We start from the raw sequence: 22638 nt of genomic DNA, 5'->3' as shown, positions 1-22638 counted from the left end.
ACCGGGGGAGCCCCCACCTTCAATGTCACTGTCACCATGACTGCCAAGACGCTAGTCCTGCTGATGGGCAAAGAAGGTGTCCACGGTGGTTTGATCAACAAGAAATGTTATGAAATGGCCTCTCACCTGCGGCGTTCCCAGTACTGACCTCATCTGTCCCTTCCCCCACCGCTCCCTTTGGCTTTTGCACCCCCTTCTTTCCATACACACACACACCATTATTTTTTGGGCCATTACCCCATTTCCCTTATTGCTGCCAAAACCACATGGGCTGGGGGCTGGGGCTGGATGGACAGATACCTCCCCCTACCCATACCCTCTCCTGTGTGTGTTTGGGAAAAAATTGTTTTTGGGTTTCATTTTTGTTTTACTTTTTTTTTTTTGTTTTGTTCTTTTTTTTTTTCTGAATAAAAAAAGATTCTACTAACAAAAAAAAAAAAAGAGTTTTCCCCACGCATCTACCTGGAAGGACCTTCAGTACACTCAGAGGTACAGCCACAGCCTTCTCTCACTGCTTAGACCACAGCAGATTCCCTCTGCCCTAGGAGTCCCCTGGGTCACTCATAAAGATAAATCTGTCTAACTTTTGAATATGTCATTAAAATAAAACTTTGAAGTACAAAATGCTATATTCTTGAGGCTCTAACATTCTGTAACCAAGCAGCATCATTAACTGGCCAGCAGCTAATGACACTGTTAATGATGTATAAAAATAAAAGATTCTATTTTTGCTGATATCACCTTTGTTAAGCAGATCTTCACAATGGCATTTAAAGTGACTGGTAAGAGTTTAAGAATATGCATATATGTTTTTAAACCCTCACTTGATGTTGGGGTCCAGAGACCCTTATGGGTCTAAGGGGAAAGTTTCCGTTGGGCTCAAGGGGGATCATCTCCTTGGCTTCACTTTCAGATCACATCTGTGCTGTGCTCCAGTGGCCTGTCCAGCTGCATATGTGCTGTCCTTCTTAAGTAAAGCTCTTTGTCCTCCATTATGGGTTCATGACACATCCCCATCATCATGAGGAGACCATAATGCTTTCAGTTTATGTGACTCAGACAGCAGACACCATTTGGCTCGTGTCTGCTTAGACATCACTTCACAGGCACTTTCTCTGCTGACATTTGCCTCACCCCTTCCTCCATGTCTCCACCGAGGCTTGCCTTTTACTGAGAGCTCAGCCCATTCAGCCGTAGTGTCTATGGCTGGCTGCATCTGTTGCTATTATGCTCCCTGAGAACCCTGACTAGTTTACTATGCACCACCTGACAATCCTCCTCACACATCTGTCTTGGGTGAATATTGAATGATTTCCCCGAAGGATGCACTTTCTTTTTTTGAAATGACATTTATTCACCCTCGGTATTTCACCTGAATGCTTTCTTGTGTTGCAAGCACGAGCCACCCCATGCTGCCCCTAGAGGTTGTGTTTCTACCACAGGAACAGCCACCGTTTTATAGCAGCACTGTGTGCATGTGACTGAGTGCTGTCCTGTGGGCATTTTATCATTGGACTGTTTGGAAGTCCCGTTTTTTTTTTTTTGTTGTTGTTGTTGATGATGATGGTGGTGGTGATGATGATGATGATGATGTTTTGTTTTGTTTTGTTTTTTAAACCTGGGCCCAGAAGTTGGAAGAATGGCTTAGTAACAACTCACAGCAAAAATGACCTTTCATTGGTCAAAAAAAAAGGCCTTGTGTGGCTGGGATTGTTGAAGAACTGCTATGGCCACAAGAGAGGACACAGATGTCAATAAGGGTAGATTAGGACAAAGATTCAGGAATTCACTGTGTGACCTAACGCAAAGTAACGAGGAAACCATCCTTTGACCCCCAGATGATGCCCTATAGATCACAGACGATAAAAACAGGCAAGATACACAGGAAAAGAGGAAGGTAAGCAGTAGGGTGTGCGTGTGTGTGCGTGTGCATGCATGTGTGTGTGTATGTGTGTGTATGTGTGTGTGTGTGTGTGTGTTGTTTTGTTTTATGAGACAGGGTTTCCCTGTGTATCTCTTGATCACCTGAAGCTCATAGAAATCCTCCTGTATCTGACTTCTGAATACTACGATTTAAGGTACTAGATAGATGTGTGTGTGTGTATTCCATATATATAACATTAAAGATTTACAATATTATATTATAGACATATTTCCCTATATTAAATATTTCTTTTTAGACGTGTTTTTTATTTATATGCACTTGTGCCTGAGTGTATCACACATAAACAGGTGTTTGTGGAGGCCCGAAGGGGGCATCAGATCCCCTGGAGCTGGACTTACAAGCTGATTATGAACTGCTTGATTGCTGGCAATTGAACTGGGGTCCCCTGGAAGAAAAACAAATATTCGTAACCACTGAGCCTCTTTTATACCGAGAACAAAAGAGAAAAAAATGATTCATTTTTGGAAAATGTTATTACTTAACATCACAGGCAGGTAGAAAATTCTGGATAGAAGAAAGAACATGTCTTGGATAGACAAGGCACACACTTTTCCTCCACTGTTACTCGGAGAATCTCAAGTATTGATGATGGCAATCGAAGTTTCTTGTCTCTATGACCTTGTGTAAGCCACACCTGCTGACGAAGCTCTTTGGTTTACAGAGCCCTGAGGGTGAGAGGGGTAATGAGGTCACTGGAATTATTGTGGAAGGTGCAAAGGTCAACTTGGCGTGAGGAAAGTAGGAGATGGATGCTGTCACAATGGCACACTGATCACTGTCCCACATTCCATTGCTCCCTAAATGGCATCTTCACAGTCTACGGGTTCCAACCCATCACACGGTATCAGTTAAAAGTCATTTAAAAGTCAACAAGATCTAGAGAAGGTTTTCTCAGGACCGTGACATTTCAACCCACAACACGGAGGCTGGAGGACAGGCGGGCGTTTGCAGCTAGTGTTCGTGGTTAGTGAAGGAGAGGAGCTTCCATTTGGGGCTGATATGGATGGATGCATCTAGCATCTTTCAAATTCAAAGGTGCATTCTTTACTGGAAATGGTGTGGGTAGGTATTCCTGAGCGTGATGCCAAAGGTAAACATGTCAGTCTGGTTTTTTTTTCCCCCTCCCTCCTTGCTCTTCTAAGATGGCTGTGCTCTGCTTGGCCCAGATGAATACAGAATTTGTGAGCAAATTGCTGTGAAGACAGCTCTCTGCTCCCTCCAAAAACCACAGCTAGCAAGCTCCTGTCAAACACTCCTGTGCCATAAGGTGTTAATGATATGAAGAATTAAATGTCATCGTGAACAACAATTTGCATCCACTCACAGCAGAGAAGAGGATTTAAAATTTCAAAGTAATAGCACAAAAAAATCTCCAGTCTCCCAGGTATGTTTTCCGCCCTGGTTCTGTATCTTTGAGTCAGCCCTGTAAGTCATTCAAAAACCCAAGAAGAACCTGTGAGGCTAGCAATAGCCACCCCTGTATGCCCCCACCCCACCCCATACACACACCAAAGGCAAAAAAAAAATTGAGGTGCTAAGCCCCTCCTGCCCTTCGCCTCTGAAGAAAGGACCAAGATTTGTTAACATTGCCTTTAACTTTGTCAGCCTGACCTTGAGACAACAGATGGGCAGCTCTGAAGGGAAATGGTGCTTTCCACAATTGGCCTGGAAACTCTTCTCCAGCCTGAGTCTCCGTCACGCTCGGAGGCTAATTTCACCTGTCTCACGCAGCTCAATGCAATTGCTTATTTATGGATATTTGACATTTGCCAGCATGGGAATTCACTCTCCGGGTGCCTGCTGTATATTTTTCCTCCCTTTCTAGAAGGTAGTACCCAACACAGGGCTCTGAAATCTAAACACTTGTGCACCCTTTCTTCCATGACAGTGTTCACTAATTGGAGCTTTCTTGACCTTTTTTGCTATTGCAAAATAATAATTTCAGGCACAAAACCGATACACCACAAAAGGTTGACAATGAAGTACAGTATCCTTTCTGTCAACCACCCATGTTCTCTTTCTACTTCCCAGGGTTATTAAGCACAATAGTTTCTTGGATGTCTTTTGGGAAAACTCCCTGTCTTAGAGTTTTTCTGCTGTGAACAGACACCATGACCAATGCAACTCTTGTAAGGACAACATTTAATTGGGGCTGGCTTATAGGTTCAGAGGTTCAGTCCATTATCATCAAGGTGGGAGCAGAGCAGCGTCCAGGCAGACATGGTGCAGGAGGAGCTGAGAGTTCTACATCTTCATCTGAAGGCTGCTAGTGGAAGACTAGTGTCCAGGCAGCTAGGACAAGGGTCTTAAAGCCCACACCCACAGTTACACACTTTCTCCAAGGCCACATCTCCTAATAGTGCCATTCCCTGAGCCAAGCATATTCAAACCAGTGCCCTCGCAGTAGCCATCACCTATCTATCTAACCACTGGGTGACACGTTGGGGGGCACAATGCAAATGTCTACTCAATCCAAACAGAATGGATGACAGACAGAAATAAGGATAGCACGAAAGTCCAACTCAGTGAGGCAGTGAGCACGTGGGGATTACTTACAGGGCTATGGATGAGGGGCTACTAAGAGAGCCATGGAACACCCTAAGGCAGTTACATGATCACACCCCAGTGTGGACGGCTCATGAATTAAATCTAAATGTCTCTGTCTTCTCTTCGTTCCTCTTTATCTTGCACCTTCCTTCTCGCTTCATCACGAATTGACAGACTACAAGCTTGTTTTCTGGAGCTGCTGTCTCCAGTTTGTCTCCCTCCTCCAATCTGAGCCAGCAGCACCCCAAATGGACCAAACGTAGCTTCATCTGGATCAACAGAACACTAGCCAGCAGCCGCAGGAACAGCCGTAGGCAGAAGGTGAGCAGGGCCGGCTCCCAGAAGAATTGACTCGGGAGGGAAGAAAGCACGAGTGCAGCCTGCTGTCGGCAGAGCTAAGGATGCCGTGACGCTGCACGATGCTGCAGTTTGGGGGATGAAGTTCAGGATATCCATCACAAAGCGAACCAGGCCCCCACGAGGACCTCCTGGCCTTAGGGTCTGACAGGGCTGGGCTGTCGAGTGGAGGTTTCAATGACCACAGCAGGGAAAGTCTAGTAGCTTCTTCTTGTCTCAGAGAAGTCTGATGTTTCCCCTCTGAGATGTTTTGCATCGGGGGTTTCCTGGCCCTGCTTTAGCTTGGCCAGCAACCCTATACCCTATATCAACCCTATTCTGCCAGCTTAAGTGTGCCTTTCTCCTGGGTTCTTCTGTGTAGGGTTCTAGAGAGGTGTAAGGGCCCAGCTCTCTCTCTCTCTCTCTCTCTCTCTCTCTCTCTCTCTCTCTCTCTCTCTCTCTCTCTCTCTCTCTCTTTCTCATCAGATCTCTACTGCTGTGATAAGTACCACAAGCAATGACCAACTAACTACTGGAAAGAAGGGAAGGTGGGTGTCTGCTCCCAGTTTCAGAGCTCATGGCCACTTTGTCCTGTTACTGCAAGGTGTTTACTGGGGCTGAGCATCATTGTGGGGAGGGCCTGGCACAGTATAGCTGCTCACCTCATGATGTCTAGGAAGTAGAGAAGAAAGGGGCCTCCTCCCATCACCCCATGGGACCATTAAATAGAGACCCCCTTCCTAGAGTTTCATAGAACATGACAAAGACTTTGAGGGTCATTTCATACCCAGAGCTGAACAGTCCCTAAAAATGAATGGTTAAAGGTCTGGAGGACACAGGAGCCCTTGACAAAGGTCACCTGTAAGGAGTGGAGACTCCCATTGACCAGGCTCTTGTACCCTTTACAAAAATTGTACTATGTAAATGTTGTGCCCCATCAAAAACACTCAAAAACACGGCACCCTTCCATTCCTTGGATCTCTTGGATGTCAGTTTCTTGAGAGAGTAACGTTTACTCAGTTGTCAACAATTAAAGGGCCATGCCTTCTTTAAAATTATCTTTGACCAGAAAGGGGGGGGGGAGGAATAGAAACATGAAAGGGGGGTGCTAAGACTCCCCGCACTTTATTCTTTCACTTTTGTTGTAAATATCTTTTTATCTTATCTTTGAGATTCTTTGTGGGTTGCTTCTTTCCTGTTTGTTCTACTGTTGCCTAGCAACTCAGGGCCCAAAGAGTCAGCTCCATGATGCTCGCCTTGGCCATGCCAGAGGTAGAGGTTTGGGTTTTGAGAGCTGAATTTCCTCCACTTATCACCTCCCTGCAGGGCTTGGGCATCTTGCTTGATGAAGCTAGGCAAGTGTGGATGGCCACCCTCCTCCTGTCTTTCTCAAGAATGTTGAGGTGAGGCCTACTGCTGAGGAAGAAAGCACCTGAGGCTGGAGTTCTCAGGCAAGCCAGATATCTCTGCCCCTGACCAGAAGTCTGCTCCAGGGAACTCAGCTATCCCAAGACGGCAGAGCCCCTGACAATGGAAGGTTCCAACTCATTACCATGTTAATTCATGGTAATTCATTACTAGGCTAATTCCAATTCATTATCTCGTTGATTCATGTTACTTCATTACCAGGGTAATTCTATCAGCTACCTCTTCCCTATTCCCAGACAGGATAGAAAAAAAAAAAAAAAAAAAAAAAAAAAAGGTAATGCTCATGTATATGCAAAAATAGAGCTGTATACTGCATCCCCCAAAGGCTTACGTCAAGGAGGGTGTGTTCGACAGAAGAAACACCAAATGAGGGCTATTGAAAACATTCAGTGGGCTGGAGAGATGGCTCAGCTGTTAAGAGCACCCAACTACTCGTCCAGAGGTCCTGAGTTCAATTCCCAGCAACCACATGGTGGCTCACAACCATCTGTAAAGAGATCTGATGCCCTCTTCTGGTGTATCTGAAGACAGCTACAGTGTACTTATATATAATAAATGAATAAATCTTTAAAAGAAATAAAAATGAAAAAAAAAAGAAAAAGAAAACATTCAGTATCTTAATTTCAAGAGCTCCTTGAGTTATCTTGTATCTGAGGATATCAGAGAGACATGAAAGGCACAAAACGTATGCAAGGTCTGATGCTGGTTGGCTATGCTGAGGAAGAAGCAGTCGCATAGATTTCTGTGGTCTCCATGTTGAGATCTTTTCATCTCCTCTCTTCTCCTGATCTGAGAATCCCATGCAAAGCTTGGCCTGTAGTACGTGAGGACTTCAGTACAGCGCACCACAGCCCAGCCCCTGTTTCATTGAGACAGGGTCTTTTCATGTGGCCATTGCCAGTCTTGAGCTTCCAACTCTCCCATCTCTACCTTCCAAAAGGTAGGATTGTAGGCAGGTGCCACCGTGTCCAACCTTCTGGCTTTTGATAGTCAGAAACTCTGAGCAGTAGACACAGACAGATACCGGTGAAAGACAAGAAGAAGAGCATCTGCAGAAAGCAAGCTTGGGGCCCGTCCCATTGTGTGGGCTGGCAGCCAAGAATACAGGTCACAGGTCACGATCTGAGATACAGAAGGGAAGTTCTGTGGGTGGAGCAACTTGAGACTGTGAGCGTGTCTACCAGCTCGGGCTTGACTCGGTCCTGCATCTTGGGAATATCCTGGGAAGAAGGAGGGACCGTCTAGGCCAGTGGGTTTCTTAGAGAAGAATCTCATGGGTAGATTGTCACTTGAAAAGACTAAGAAGGGAGCCAACACAACTTGGTATTTTTCCACTGGTCACCAGTGGCTTTGCACAAACAGTTTCAGGAGGTTGGGGGGTTGGGGGACAGGAGCAATAGAGTAAAAGGTATTTTCAGTGATGGATGGGGAAAATATTAGGTTACACAATTCCAGTAACTCATGAGAAGGAAATAATCTCAAGTGGCTGTGGCCCCCCTGCCAAGCAGCAATGAGCCAAGGCCTCTATTCAGATGCCTGTGCCCGAGCCACCAGAGGATGGCTGCATACAAAGCCGGCTGTTGTATCCAGAGGAAGAACCATCCTGAGTGACCACACATTAGACCTAGGGAGGGCTGGCAGCAGCCAGGAGAGCGATAGACCTTACAGAAGCACCTTTGTTCTCCGTCTCCTGGGTCTGGCCAAGAGGGGTTTAATTAAATGAAAATAAAGGCTATCTCAGTTCACCTGGGGAGGAGGGAGGGGCCAGCCGAGTTTCTGCCTGATGCCCTTTAGTTCATGGTGTAGCTCTATAATCATTGGGTGTTTGTTATTACGTGTGTGTGTGTGTGTGTGTGTGTGTGTGTGTGTGTGTGTGTGCCTGTGTCTTGCATTATTAGAGTAGGAATTTAATTAAGGCGATAGCTTTATTAAACAAGTAGACGTGACTTTTGCACACTAAGCTATCCTTCCTTTAGTTCAAAAGATGTGGGTCCCATGAGAAACGGTCATCTCAGCAGCTCCCCAAGTCCTGACTTCTCAAGTTAGGATCTTAATGTCCTTATGAAAATCCGGTTAGTAGGTAACAGTTAAGACTTAGGAAAAGGCTTGGCTTTTTTATTTAATTTTTTATTTTTTAAAGATTTTATTTATTTATTATATGTATGTGAGTACATTGTAGCTGTCTTCAGACCAGAAGAGGGCATCAGATCCCATTATAGACGGTTGTGAGCCACCATGTGGTTGCTGAGAATTGAACTCAGGACCTCTGGAAGAGCTGTCAGTGCTCTTAACCTCTGAGCCGTCTCTCCAGCCTGACTTGTTTCTTTATTCTTTTTTTTTTTTTTTTGGTTCTTTTTTTCAGAGCTGGGGACCGAACCCAGGGCCTTGTGCTTCCTAGGTAAGCGCGCTACCACTGAGCTATATCCCCAGCCCCTTGTTTCTTTATTCTTAAGTAAAAACAAAAACAAAAACAAAACAAAACGCATTTGAAAATCGGGTGTGGTGGCACACACCTGTAATCCTGGAACACGGGATGCTGAGGCAGAAGGTACAGCTCGCCTTAGACATAGAGATACCCTGTCTTTTACAAATGAAAGTGGGGTCAATGAATAATGGCTTCTGAATTTTCCTATCTGGTGACAAGATGAGTGGGGGAAGGGTATGGGGCTATTTTTTTCTTTTTATCAAAATCAGCAACGAGAGTACCAGACCCCAGCAGCGGTAATTGTTAGGAACAGGAGAAGTTGAATTGTGTAAACCCTGTGGCCTAGCAAAAACTGAAAAGAAAACAGTCTGACTTTGAAAGAGACATTTTTATTAAAATCATGAGCTTGAATGGATAATGGAACGGCAGTTCCTTTATGTTCCCAGCTTTTTCTCGGCTTGAATGAAACTAAAGCCCCAGGCATGGAAGATGCTTGTTTCTCCGTAGCCTCCTGCCCAGCCACCAGCCTTCCCTTAGCTTGGGCATCTTACAGTCTACTGCTGTTGGAGACTGAGGACTGCGCAGTGGTGGGAACACGTATGGTCACTTCCTCTGGCTTAAAGAGATTTCTTCACTAAGGCTCCGGCTTTACTAAGGCTCGTTCTTGCTGTCCAGCTGCCTTCCTCCACACTTCTTCCTGTCCTGTTCTCCCTGTGTCCCTGCTATCCATGCCTTTGCTGAGTCAGGTCCAGTCACTCACAGGCTTCTCCTCTCTAAACTCACAGACTTCCTAGATGCTGGCTTCCCACCCCTGCTCATCAGTTCTTGATCCCCCACGCCCACCCTCACCCTTCAGCTTCTGAGAAAAACTCCTTTAAGTCCTGCCAGACTCCGGAGACACCGCCACCCCGCTTACACACACACCCCCACACACTGTCCTCTCCTGTTTTCCACAAGTCGCAAGGGACCCTGGCAGACACTCCCAAGCTCTGAGCCCAAACACAGGCACCCCCTGCCTTCTTGACTCTAAGCTTAGCCAGTAACATCTCTGGGAATGGTAATACTTCCACAGGGAGCCAGGGCAGGGAAAATCCATCCGGATCCATCCATTCAAGCCTTCAGTAAATGTGTTTTGGTCTTTTCCTCCGCAAGGGCCTCTGCCTATTTCTAGAGCATATCGGTAGAGGGCGCTCCGGCATCAGCACAATGAGACACGGGCTGTGACTCTGAACCCTGCATTGCGCAGCAGGTTTCCAGTCTGTACACGCAGTAATCATTCTGGCGGGTGCGCATGCGTGCAGCCTAAGTGCCCATATTCTGATCGTGATCCCGGGCCACGGTAAAGGATGGCCCGGAGGCTCAGCCTTTACATTTTATACTATTAGCCTTACTAAAGGCAAAGATAATCACTAAGCAACTTGCTACTCTATTAACCAGGCTAGATTCACTGGAGAGCTACTTTAATTAGCGACACACATTTCTAAGGCCCTCAAAACAGAGAAAAAGAGTCTTATATAGGAGGCGACTTCAAAATTCCTGCCGAGTTATTCCGTTCTGTTCTCTTGAAGTAACTGAATCCATCTTTGGGTGTAGAGTCTCGTGGAAGGAGATGAGCAAAAATAGTTTGTCTGTTGATGAGCTCCGCTCTTGAGAAATATATCATGGGCCCCGCCCGGAGCTCACTGTTCTGTGAGAAATGTCTGGTTAATTAAAAATGAAGACGGAGGCACAGTGCAGCCAGTAGTGTTGGCTCAGGGGGGGAAATACACCAGTGGAGCCACCGTCACTATGGAAGTGGTTGTGGGCCTTTTTTTTTTTTAAAAAAAAAGACATATTCATGTCTACAGCATTGTGTCTGCATGTATGCCTGCAGGCCAGAAGAGGGCACCAGATCTCATTACAAATGGTTATAAACCACCATGTGGGTACTGGAAATTCAACTCAGGACCCCTGAAAGGGCAGCCTGTGCTCTTAAGCTCTGAGTCATCTCTCCCGTCCCCAGTGGCTATGTGCTCTTCAGCGCTGATTTCTTTCCTCATATCAAAGGCACTATTTATTGGGCACTGTGTGTGCTAGGCACACTGCCAAACACCTTTGCGATCCCATTTACTCTTCAGAAGTGCTCCACCCACGGGTTAGGTACGTTTCAGAGACTCCAGGTTGGTGGGGGGAGTGGCTACAGTCCTTCCTGTCTGTCAATAAGGCCCAGGATATCTACGTTAAGGAATGTTCATGAAAAAAGAGGCTCGTGGTGGGTCCGGAGTGTCTGGCAGGTGTGGCCAGAAATTAGTTGTTTGTTTTTCCTCCCCACGACTCCGGGACTTTTCGGTTGAAATCCACATTTGAAGGAAATTCCCACTCGCCTCAACCAAAAGACATTTTTATGTGTTAGGAGTTAAATTATCAGCTGTAAAATCAACTTATCACCCGGTGAGCAAAATTAGAATGTAGAGCCAGAGCTATTCAAAGATGGTGAGTGGCTGTGTAATGGCTCTCTTCTGGAAGGCTCTATTAGTGTCTATTAATCTGCCTTTTTTTTGGTACTGGACAACAGACAGCCTTAACTGCTGAGCGCCACCATGAGGAGCAAAATGCAAAGACAGCAAACACACCCGAGAGGCAGCTGGCAGTGATCAGAACAGTGTGGAGAAGGCAAGGTCTTACCAAAAGATCCTTCCAATTCATCTAAAGTGAAAGCAAGTCCCAGTTGGGGACAGAAGCAAGAGGCACCAAAGTATCTTATGCTGGGGTCATTTGTGAGAGCCTTACTGAGAAGCACCATGCTGGCCCATCCCTTCCAAAATGCCTGAGTCCTAGCCTACACGTTAGAGTCCCAAAGTAGCCAGTCATCAGCCTATGAGAGAGAGAGGACTGAGCAAGAAGGAACTCATTCCTGAAAGGGAGATTCTCTTTAGGAAATGCCTACAAGAGAGCTGAGAAAATTCCTCCCTAACACAAAATTCTGCCTTCCCAGTAACAGACATGACATGGGTTAAACTGGATTAATTGCCTTTTAAGTTTTCTTAAAAGTGCACTCGGTCTGTGTTTATGTGCATGCACAAACATGTACTTGTGGAGGTCAGAGGACAACTCTCAGGAATCTTTGCGCTCCTTCCACGTGTAGGACTGAGGGATGGAACTCAGGTAATCCGTGCTTGGCTGCAGACACCCACTGAACAATTGTCATTGTCCCTCATGTCACTTCTTTTTGCCCACCTGCCTTTTTGGGTTCCTGAACTATTCTGTAGGAATCACCACATTTTAGGCTGGAGCCACAGCAATCAAAGTGCTGGCAGCAGAGGAGGCAGGCCTAAGAAATGTGTGTTCTGAGCTTTTGTCCAAGTCACTGGATAAAGCTTTCCTTCCAGGTTCCAAACAAAAGGCTGTGAGGTCAGAGCAGTTAAAAGGATGGGCACAGAGGGAAACTGAACACGGGTAAAGATTTTGTCTAGTGCCTGCTTGTGAGCTCCAGGATCCAGCGATGCCAGAAGAGAAAGCCCTCATCCTAAACGTTTTCTGTGTAGTGTGACTTTATTAATGTATTTACCCTTTGCCAACTCAAGGTGAGATTAATTTGAGACAAATTTTTGTGCCCCTGTCAGAGGAGGGCATCCCAGAACCAATGCATCACTGATCTTAGGCCAGCTGTCTGCACTGAGGTCCCCCTTGGCAACTCCCAGCACAGAGACCTAAGTTTCCTCCTCTAGCAAGTAGACAGGTGATCTAAGTGGACCTTGCCAGCACTAACATCCCTCACCAGCGCCTGGGCTTGAGTCTAGCTGGTGGAAGCCTGGACTGGCTTTTGGAGTTGGGAGAGTTAAAAGATGGTATTGGATAGCTGTGATTTTTCTCTCAGGCTTTAGTACAAATGAAATGTATTATAACTTAGCATTGGAAAGGAAGGCTTGTGTGTGTGTGTGTGTGTGTGTGTGTGTGTGTGTGTGTGATTTTTAAATTAGCAAATTTTATTTTCTTTCCCTGGATTGTATCGGCAACCTTTTCTGACCCAGAAGCCTGACCTACACAAATGTAACCACTTGTGCTGCGGCTGGCCATCTCCAGTTCCCAGCATCATCAAATCTATGTCGCTCATAATCGCCCCTCCCACTTCCCACTACAGGCAGAGATAATGTGCATTTGCTATGCTTTAAAAGGCAGAAGAAAACCACTGAATGGAGTCACGAAATAGAGCCCAGAAAATATGTATTTGTGATTCATCACACCACCAGCTCCGAACTAGAGACAGAAGGTTCACAGTCAAGGGTGGTCTAGAGGCCCAGCTTTCCTGGAGCCTGGTCAGGTGATCTGGACCTCCCCCATCCCCTACCTCCACCCCATCGCTCCACGGTGGTCTTCTGGTAGACAGTTCTCAAGGTGGAATGACAAAGGGTGCCTTAAGACTAACCTCATCTGGGAGGTCAGCAGAGTTGGGGCGGGGCATAAAACAAGGCTCCAAAATGGGTGTCTGAGAAACAATTGTCTGGAGTTATCTAGGCAGGTGCTGGTAGGTACTCTCAGCTGAGCCTCCTGGGCACACCCTAGAGTTAGGGCAGAAAGGGAGCATACGCATCAAGGAGGACTAGGGACCAGGACACTAGGGCACCAAGGAGCGTGAGACCACGCGGTGGAAATGGATTGGGAGGAGTGGGCGGCAGGCTGCAGGCTGCAGGAGGTCAGCTCCTCTCCGCCGCCCTCCTGCGTGGGTGCCGCAGTCTCACCGCCCTATCCCTCTGCAGACGCTGCCCTTGCCGGGCCAGCTGCGGGCTAGGCCCCGGGCGGAGGTTCCGGAGCCCGGAGCTATTTTTAAAAGACGCGTCACCGGATTGGGGAGGAAGAGTCCCGGTCCAGGCCCACAGTCTGCGCACGGCCGGCGGGAAGGGTCGTAAGGGCGAGTTTCGAACGACAGGAGCGCGCGAAAAGACGCAACCGACCGAGAAGACCCCGCCTGACCCCGGGAGACCGCGGGGCGTGCCAGGCAAGGGGCGTGGCTGGTGGGCGGGACTAGAGGGGCGGGGCCGGCGCTCTCGGGCCGCAGCAAGCTGGTGGCGGTGGCGGTAGCAGCAGCGCGAGTACTGCAGGGACAGCAAAGGCAGCTACGCTAACCGGTACGCCGGGGAAGCCCGCGCCCCGCCTGCGCCTCCACGGCGCTCCCGGGTAGCCGCAGCTAGAGCAGCTCCGAGGTGCGCGGAGACCAGAGGTTGCTGCAGAGCCGCGGCGCGGGAGAGCCGCAGATCGAGCGGGGCTAGAGCGCAGGGCGCAGACATCCTACACCGCGGCGTCTGTCCGTGGCGGCTGCGCGGGAGACAAAGCCTCCGGAGAAAGATGCCCGTGGAGCACGCACCAGGCGGGCCAGGGAGCGGGCCCCTCCGAGTCTAAGCGCGCCTAGCCGAGCGCCCAGGGAACGCCGAGGCCCCACCGGGTCCAGCAACGGGCGGGGCCCAGGTGCGCCGGGCCGCAGCGGGCCTGTGACTGCTCGGGGGGCGGCGCCCTCCCGCCGCAGCCGCAGTGGCCGGCGCCGCAGCCAGAAGCCATGGGCAACATCTCCTCCAACATCTCGGCCTTCCAGTCTCTGCACATCGTTATGCTGGGCTTGGACTCGGCCGGCAAGACCACGGTGCTCTACCGGCTCAAGTTCAACGAGTTCGTGAACACGGTGCCCACCATCGGCTTTAACACCGAGAAGATCAAACTGAGCAACGGCACTGCCAAGGGCATCAGCTGCCACTTCTGGGACGTGGGCGGCCAGGAGAAGCTACGGCCGTTGTGGAAGTCCTACAGCCGCTGCACGGACGGCATCATCTACGTGGTGGATTCGGTGGACGTGGATCGGCTGGAGGAGGCCAAAACGGAGCTGCACAAGGTGACCAAGTTTGCCGAGAACCAGGGCACACCGCTGCTGGTCATCGCCAACAAGCAGGACCTGCCCAAGTCTCTGCCGGTGGCCGAGATTGAGAAGCAACTGGCGCTACACGAGCTCATCCCGGCCACCACCTACCATGTCCAGCCGGCGTGCGCCATCATCGGCGAGGGCCTCACCGAGGGTATGGACAAGCTCTATGAGATGATCCTGAAACGCAGGAAGTCTCTCAAGCAGAAGAAGAAACGGTAATGCTCTCAAGCAGCGATCTGGAGCGAGGCTGAGCGAGCGAGCCAGTGAGTGAATGAATGGACGTCTGGGTTGAGCGAGAACCCGCGAACAAAGACAACGAACCAAAGCGATGATTCGAATTTTTAAAACACGATCTCTGTATCCAAATACAGGACTTGGAGACTTAGCCCGGGTGTGGAGGCTGCATAACCACCCATCTCGTCACCTGCCCCACCCCCCACCCCAGCTCAGAGGACCTTTTGTCTAAATGCTTGAGCTACGGGTGGGGTGGGTAGGGGGACTGGTGGGGAGTGGACGCGAGGGTCCCGTGGTGTGCCCTCTGGCCCCAGGTGGCAAGCTTGGATGTCAGAGAGACAAAAGCGATTTCTTCTTGCTCCAGCAGGGCCAGAAGTTCAGGCTGCCCAGCCCCCACTGCGGGGGGGAATCACGTGTGAGTTACCTGAGGTATGCAGTTCACACAGAACCCTGGGGATACCCGGGAGGGAACGGATTGGCACTGGGGTGTACTGATGGGGGGTGGGGATGACCGCTCCTTTCATTCTGGAGCTGTGGGAACTGAGTAATTTTATGTCACAGGGCAGGTCCCTGTTGCAATTTCATTTGTCCTGCTCTGGGCCCAAAGGAGGTGGTGGTTTGGGGCCAGCCAGAGGACTGTCTCGGACCGTGCGGCAGCTGGAGGGCCCAGGATGCTGTGCTTCTGGACTTGGCTGGGAATGGCCTGGAAGACGCCACTTTTCAGGGGTGGGTGTGTGTGGTTTTGTTGAGAACTGCTTTTCAGCCTGGGATGAGACCTCTTCCAGATGGCCCAGTCCATGTGTAGGTCATTCTCCCATAAAGAGACCAATAAAACAAAGAACAGAAAACCATTGGAGGTGGTGGCAGTACAGGTGTTTAAAGGGTGAGGTTCTCGACATTAATGCTGTGCGTGCGTGTGCGTGTGTGTGTGTGCACTTGGTACTGTATAATCTGCATAAGAACTGGACCCTCTGGATGGAATTTCAAAATCTCTCAGCCAACTGATTGGTTTGGAGGACCACACCAGCTACAGATGTGTGCTGAATTGCAAAATGGTCTTCTTAACAAGGGGGAGGGGGAGTCTGATAATAATAACCACGTGGTGATAGGTTTCGGGCTTTTTTTTTTTTTTTTTTTTAATAAAACCACCTCCACAAATGAATTCTCTTCACCTTAGGAGAAAAAGACTCTGCCCTTTTGTGGCCCTCGACACTGCAAGTGCAGACCTGTTCAGATTTCTGAGCTGGGTCTTTGTAGCCTATCTGGTTTCAGTATTTTACTCAAAATGTGTCCTTAGAATATTTGATGTCATTCACCGGAAGAATAAAACCCCACCTTGTTAAAGCTGACCCCATTTGCATGGAATCGAAGAGAGGAAAAGTCTGAAGGATAGTCCTTTGGAAATCACCCTTGCGGGAGCGGGCCTGGCCTCAGGGCCAGCCAGCACTTTGGTTAAAGGCAAACAACAATGAGTGCTTGAGAAGGAAGCGGGCGTGTGACGTCATGGTCACTGGTACTCAGGCACTTCACAGTTTACTTGAAAGAGGCTTTGGAAAAATAGATAAAGTGAAAGATTAAATACATATTTTTAATAAGGTAATTTTAAAAAATCCTTTATAATCAGGAGTGAGTCTTGGCTTGTTAAAAGCTGTCATTTATCTTGAAACACAGTATCGAAAGAGAAATTTACGATTGACTTTGTTTCTTTTTTTCTTTGAAGCTCTCCTCTGAACCCATGTTTTAGGATAGGATTCTTTCGTTTCCCTCCATGGCAACGCAATGCTGTGTCAAGGGAGCCATGGCTGTGAGTGAGCACGGAGTTGGTCACAATATGAGCCCATCCCTATTGTCCTTGATACTCTTAGGAGTATATTTAAGAACCATAGGCAGAAATCATGGCTTCCTGCTTGAAACCTGATCCTTAGAAGATTGTTTTGAAAGCTGAAGTCTAGCGGCCCCATGCTCTTTCTTGTGTGTTTGGTAGCCCTCCAACTGACTGGTCTTTTTGTACACAGAGCTAAGCAGTGGTTAGCAGCCTGCAGGATCTGTTTACACAGCAACTGTGGATTATTGGCATCTCCGTGGGCTGGTCCCATGGGCTGAAGATTCTGTATAGAATTATTAAAAAAAAAATTCCACCTTCTTTTTATTTTCTTCATAGTTTCTTAAGCACTTTGACATTTTGGTAGTTCCACGATATGGAGAGAATAATATATTTATTTTGTGACATTGCATATGCCAAATACTGTAGCTTTCCTGTGCTCACGATACCTGCGTTCCAGGTCAGTGTTTCGATCCTGGCCTGCCGGAACAATGGCTCGGGATGGTTTTGTGATGTTTTTTCCCCCCTCAGCCACCATTATCAATATTTAAAGGTGCAGTTGACTGTTAGTAGTTGTGTGGTAAAGTCAAGCCCTGTGGTGTATCAGCAAATAGTTAAGAGTCTCAGTTGATTTCTGTAATGTTTGACCTAATAAATGCCCATTTCATCTGTGACAAGACATAGCCCAGTGAACGTCACTGTGGTGGTGCCATGGGGGAGTTCCCATCACATGCCAGCCAGACCTAGTGACACTTCTGCCCTTTGGGTTCCCATAGAGGAATTTGGCCTCCCCAAGTGAGGTTTGGAATGGTTTCTGACAGACACACGGGGAGGCCAGTGTGGATTGAGAGCTGTTCTCCTCACACATTCTGTGAAAGTGTTGGAACCCCTGGCTTCCGGTTTTGGTTTTCCTGTAATTCTGTCTTCACATCAGACACTTTTCTCTGTTTCCATTCCCTCCCCCCTTTTATAATGCATATCTGATGCTGTGAACAGAAATAAACTATTTATACAATCAAACAGCTGGAAGGCATTTTCTGTTGATTCATTTTTTTTTCTTTCAGGTTTCTTGGCTCATTTTCCAAGCCTCTGTGGAGCCAGGGAGTGGAGTGTAAGGTGGTACCTAGGTTCTGGTGGGATCCAGTAGTTCCAGAGCCTCCGCTAGTCTGGTGCGGGCTTTGCTGAAGCCTGGGTATACCCTGAATGGTGGGTGCAGAGACTCAGCCACTCATACCTGTCTATTGGGTGGTCTCCCTGCTTCCGTGCCTTGCCCCAGCCTGTCTACAGCGCTGTTGGTTATTTAAATGACCCAGCGTTGTTAAACATTTCCAAACTCTTACCCGTCCACTAACTACTGGAATGGTGCAGTAAAGGAAACTGCTTAGTATTGGGGTGTGGTTCCTGTCCCTCTTCGTCTGAACCCACTGAGGAGCTCTGAGATGTGATCCTTTCTAGTGGATACAGTAAGACACCGTGCCTTATAGATGCTGCTGAGAATTGGCCCACCTTGTGAAGACCAAGCGTTGGGGTGGGAATCAATGAGAGCTTTGGAAGGTGCAATGGGGAGTGTGTAAGAGCCCCATGTTAGGCACTCAGCTGTAATTTAATAGTTACAGAGGAGGCATGGGATGGTCTTCAGAGCTTAAGTCCAGAGTGAAAACAGATCTGGTTCTAGGATTAGGGACGTAGCTCAGTCGGATGCTTGGATAGCATACATGAAGCCCTGGGTTTGATTCCCAGTACCATGTGGATCAGGTGTAGCACAAACCTATAATCAAACTTGGGATGTTGAGGAGGGAGGATGGAGAGTTCAAGGTCATCTGCTTGCCAGGTTCAACACCAGCTTGAGCTGTGTGATGCTACAAAAGTTCCTGAGGACCCCAAGATTTTCTTTAATCTTACTGACCTCTAAGCCTCGTATTACATAGTATCTCGTATGTAAACCCAGATAATAAAAGCTTAAAGAGTTGTTGGGAAGATGAACTGGTAATACAGCTAAAATGTTAAGCCTCCTTGTCCTGAGCAAATGCTTAGCTTTGGGGTTCTGTTTTTGTTATGGGGAGTTGTTTGTTGTTTTTGGAGTGTGTGTGTGTATGTGTTATGGGCACCTGTCTGTGGGTCAGTACACACACGTGTGCCTGGAAGAAGATGTCAGGTGTCCTGTTCTGTCACACTCCATCTTATTCCCTTGAATTTCAGGCACATTTAGCCATCCCCAGAATTGTGGGGATTTGAACTCAGGTGTTCATGCTTGAATGCCAAGCACTCTTACCCACTGAGCCCTCTTGCCAGCCCCTGGGCTTTAGTTACTAATCCTGTTGACTGCGGTGTGTAGAGTGTAATTATCTCATCAGACTGCTGGCCTTTCTATCAGCCTGTTGCTGTCTGTCTTCTCCGTCCCTCTTGGCAAACTTGACCAGCCAATAGCCAGGCTGCTGGCCCCAGACACAGCATGTAATGAAGTCGAGCGTCTCCAGCCATCCCATTGTTGCTTGAAGTTGGGAATGACTGCAGTGGATGCAAGCTGGTGGTCTCCTGGCTATAGTTCCTCACTTTAAGCATACCCCACACTGCTGGGCTATGAGTCCCTCCTGGCAATGGGTAGATGTGCTGATGGCTGGTGTTTAGCCCAAGGTTGTGCAAATAGGAAGTATTCCCGAGGTGTTAGTCAGACGCCTTCACTCACGTTAGTTCATTTTAGTTATAAATGTCAAAATGGGCATCTCCTAAGGCTTTTGTTTCCGGTTAAATAGGTAAGTTAGAAACAAAAGTAGATAAAGTTTCAGTGTCATTCCTCCCCGTTACTGCCTTGAGAAAACCTTACAGAGATGGTTAGGGTTGTAGTGAAACGGACTCAATGATGAATAATGTTTTTGTCTCTTTTATTTTAAAAAATGATCAGGGTATGGTTTTATCAACTGTATCACTTCAGAAGCTAATTATTCAAAGCTGGGATCCACTAGAAACTGAAAATGCTGCTTTAAGGGACAGGACCTACAAAGTAGCTGAAAACGAACTTAGGGGATGTTTTGTCCCTATAAGAAGAAAAATAGGGAAGTCAAAATAAGCAGAGTGAAACCCTTCGTTTACATTACTGCAAGCTTAACCTCTCTGGAATGGATTCTTGAGGAGTCCCGTCCCCTGTGACATTTAGCTGACAATTGTCCGCCCTCTGTTTTCCAGAAAGGAAACCACAGATGTTCTGTCCCCGACCTCAGACAGCTGAGTCAATGATTTGAGTCCTGGGCCCCTGCTGAATCTCCCCACCTGAACTTTTCTTCGAAGGCTACGGTCTTTGATTCTAAGGAGCATCTGTTGTTTGCTAGACTAGGGACATAGCCCAGGCTGGCTTTGAACTCATATATTACAGGATTCACCTTCCTCTGCCTGCTGAATGTTATGCTAATAAAGGTACGAACCACCACACCCAGCCATGGGCTTGAGGTTTTGACCAATCCTGTTAGCAACATTACAGAGTGTCTCTGTGTCATCATCTGGTAGCAGAGAAGGTCAATGTATTGTCCAAGAGCAGAAGATACGGGCTTCGGATGTGACCGGGTAAGAAGAGGGCAAACCCAGAGCTTCATATCCTCTATCACACCGCTTCCCTTCAGTTTGTAGCACAACCTGCATGTGCTTACGTCCGGGCACTACTCTCAAGCCCATGACTCAACTCCCACCTGACAAGGGGAACCAGCCATGAATCTGTACCCACAGGGGAGTTTCTTCCCTTGTTTGCCTGGTTCCTGTGTGTCCACTTCTCCCTCGGTTTCAAATGGTCTTCGTGTATTTGCTTCTAGACAGCTCTGAACTCAAGAGGGGACTTCTCGGTGTCTAAGAGGACCTTGTAAGCTGGGGGTTTCAGAGGAAACAACAAGCTATTCCTCCAAGTTTTGAAGCAAGAAGAATGATACGTTCAACACAGCTGCCTTCCAGTGGTTCTGGGCAAAAGCTGTATCCCATGAGAGTATGGTCCCAAGGAAAGCGCTGAAGCATGGGAGTCCAGCAGTTGGGCTATAACACAAGATACAGCTGGGGGTTGGAGGAGGAGAAGCATTTGTATTTGTCCATTAGAGTTAAGGTCATCATGGCAGCCTTCAGTATAATGTGGGTTGAACATCAGATAGCTGTTACCTTGATGGAATGTTGACTGTGCTAGCTGGATGTCCCAGGAGTCTAGCTCACTGGACCTGCACCCACAAGTTAAGAAACTGAGGCATGGAGAGGTTTAGATTATATGCTTTGAGATCAGTCTCTAGGAAGGCTAGGCCCAGCTTCAACTCCGGATCCCTTCTACCAGGGCTCCACATACCTGCTGCTCTTACACCAGGAAAGGTCTGCAGCCCAAGAAAGCTGAGATCCCCAGGAGAAGCAGGGATAAAGGGGTGATGATACCCAATGTCAGATAGGACCACCTTTAGCCCTCCTCAGGATGCTGGCAACAAGCTGGACCCCAGACTTAGTATCTGCTTTTCCTTCTTAATGGGCACATGTCACATCAGAGGAAGATAGTCCTTGTGCCAGAGCCTATCCTGGACCAAGTTCGAGTGGTCCATTCAGAAGCTGTTTGTGTCATGGACTCTCCCCTGCATATGTGCTGCCAGTGGTGTGTGGTGACCCCTCAGAACTTCTGATCCCTTCCTGACCAGCCCTGGTATTGTTTTAATTATCCACTGAGATAACAGGTGAGTGCTACGGCCTTGCCAGAAGGCAAGTACAGGTGTGGGAAAGGACAGCTCTCCTAATTCCCCTGTACTGCCCCTCCTCTGCAGGATCTCCTTTCTCATGATAGCCTCAATATTTTGTCTCATGTTCACTGATCAAAAAATTGACAAGTGAAGGTTGGAGAGACTACTCAGTGAAAGAGCATTCTGCACTCTTGCAGAGGACCCAAGCTCACTTCTGGACACCCACAACCTACAGCTCACAACCTACAGCTCCAAGTCCAGGAGATCCAATACCCTCCCTCTTCTGGTTCTGTTGGGCAAGCACACACGTAGCACACATACATATAAAGTTTAAAAGTAAAAATAAATCCCTTTTTAAAAACACATCTTAATCATTTTTTCTTTTACTGGATGTTTTCTTTATTTATATTTCAAACGCTATTCCCTCTCCAGCAACCCCCTTATCCCATCCCTGCTCCTCCCTGATTCTATGAGGGTGCTCCTCTCCCCAACCACTCCCTCCCTCCCCTCTACCCTGGCATTCTCCTACACTGGGGCATTGAGCCTTCACAGGACGAAGGGCCTCTCCTCCCATTGATGCCTGACAATGCCATCCTCTGCTACATATGTGGCTGGAGCCATCAGTCGCTCCGTGTATACTCTTTGGTTGGTGGTTTAGTCCTTGGGAGCTCTGGGGGTCTGGTTGGTTGATATTGTTGTTCTTCCTATGGGGTTGCAAACCCCTTCAGCTCCTTAGTCCTTTCTATAAAAATAAATCTTAAATTAAAAAACAAACAAACAAACTGATAGGGCTGGAGAGATGGCTCAGTGGTTAAGAGCACTGACTACTTTTCTAGAGGTTCTGAGTTCAATTCCCAGAAACCAGATGGTGGCTCACAACCATCTGTAATGAGATCTGATGCCCTCTTCTGGTGTGTCTGAAGACAGTGACAGTGTACTCACATACATAAAATAAAGAAAGAAAAAGAAAGAAAACTGGCGACTCAGTGAAAGGATGAGGCAGGAAACTACCCAGGGGGAACCATCTTCCCTTGTGAGTCTCTGGGGCCCATCCTATGGCTAGAGTGTCCACAGGGAGACTGTTGGGGGAAGTGAGCCTCTTTCTCTCTGTCATTTGTATAATCCCCATTCTTTCCGTGGCTCCTGAGGACGATTTTCATTTCCTTAAATGCTAACTTCATATGCAATTAATTTCAACTGCCTGCCTCTCATGCTAACTCAAACCATTTCCATGTATAATTTAGAAGTCACCCTGGTCATGATGGCTGTAACAGCCGCTTTCATAAATACAGGTTTGCATCCATTGTTAAAAAAATGACAGTT

The 22638-nt window shown here is 47.8% G+C and overlaps 1 protein-coding gene across 1 annotated transcript; it reads left to right on the top strand.

Annotated features, from left to right (window-relative positions):
- The first annotated feature begins 14211 nt into the window (after positions 1 to 14211).
- On the top strand, positions 14212 to 17647 carry Arl4c (ARF like GTPase 4C). Its single transcript, NM_001306054.2, has one exon. It carries the CDS (start codon positions 14212 to 14214, stop codon positions 14788 to 14790), a length of 579 nt encoding a protein of 192 aa, NP_001292983.1. The 3' UTR covers positions 14791 to 17647.
- Positions 17648 to 22638: the final 4991 nt, after the last annotated feature.

The sequence above is a fragment of the Rattus norvegicus genome, chromosome 9, assembly GCF_021556685.1.
Source record: "Rattus norvegicus strain SHRSP/BbbUtx chromosome 9, alternate assembly SHRSP_T2T, whole genome shotgun sequence".
NCBI lineage: Eukaryota > Metazoa > Chordata > Mammalia > Rodentia > Muridae > Rattus > Rattus norvegicus.
This window is presented reverse-complemented; position numbering and strand designations above follow the sequence as displayed.

Coding starts and splice junctions, on each gene's coding strand:
- Arl4c (NM_001306054.2), top strand. CDS start 14,212: ATGGGCAACATCTCCTCCAACATCTCGGCCTTCCAGTCTCTGCACATC.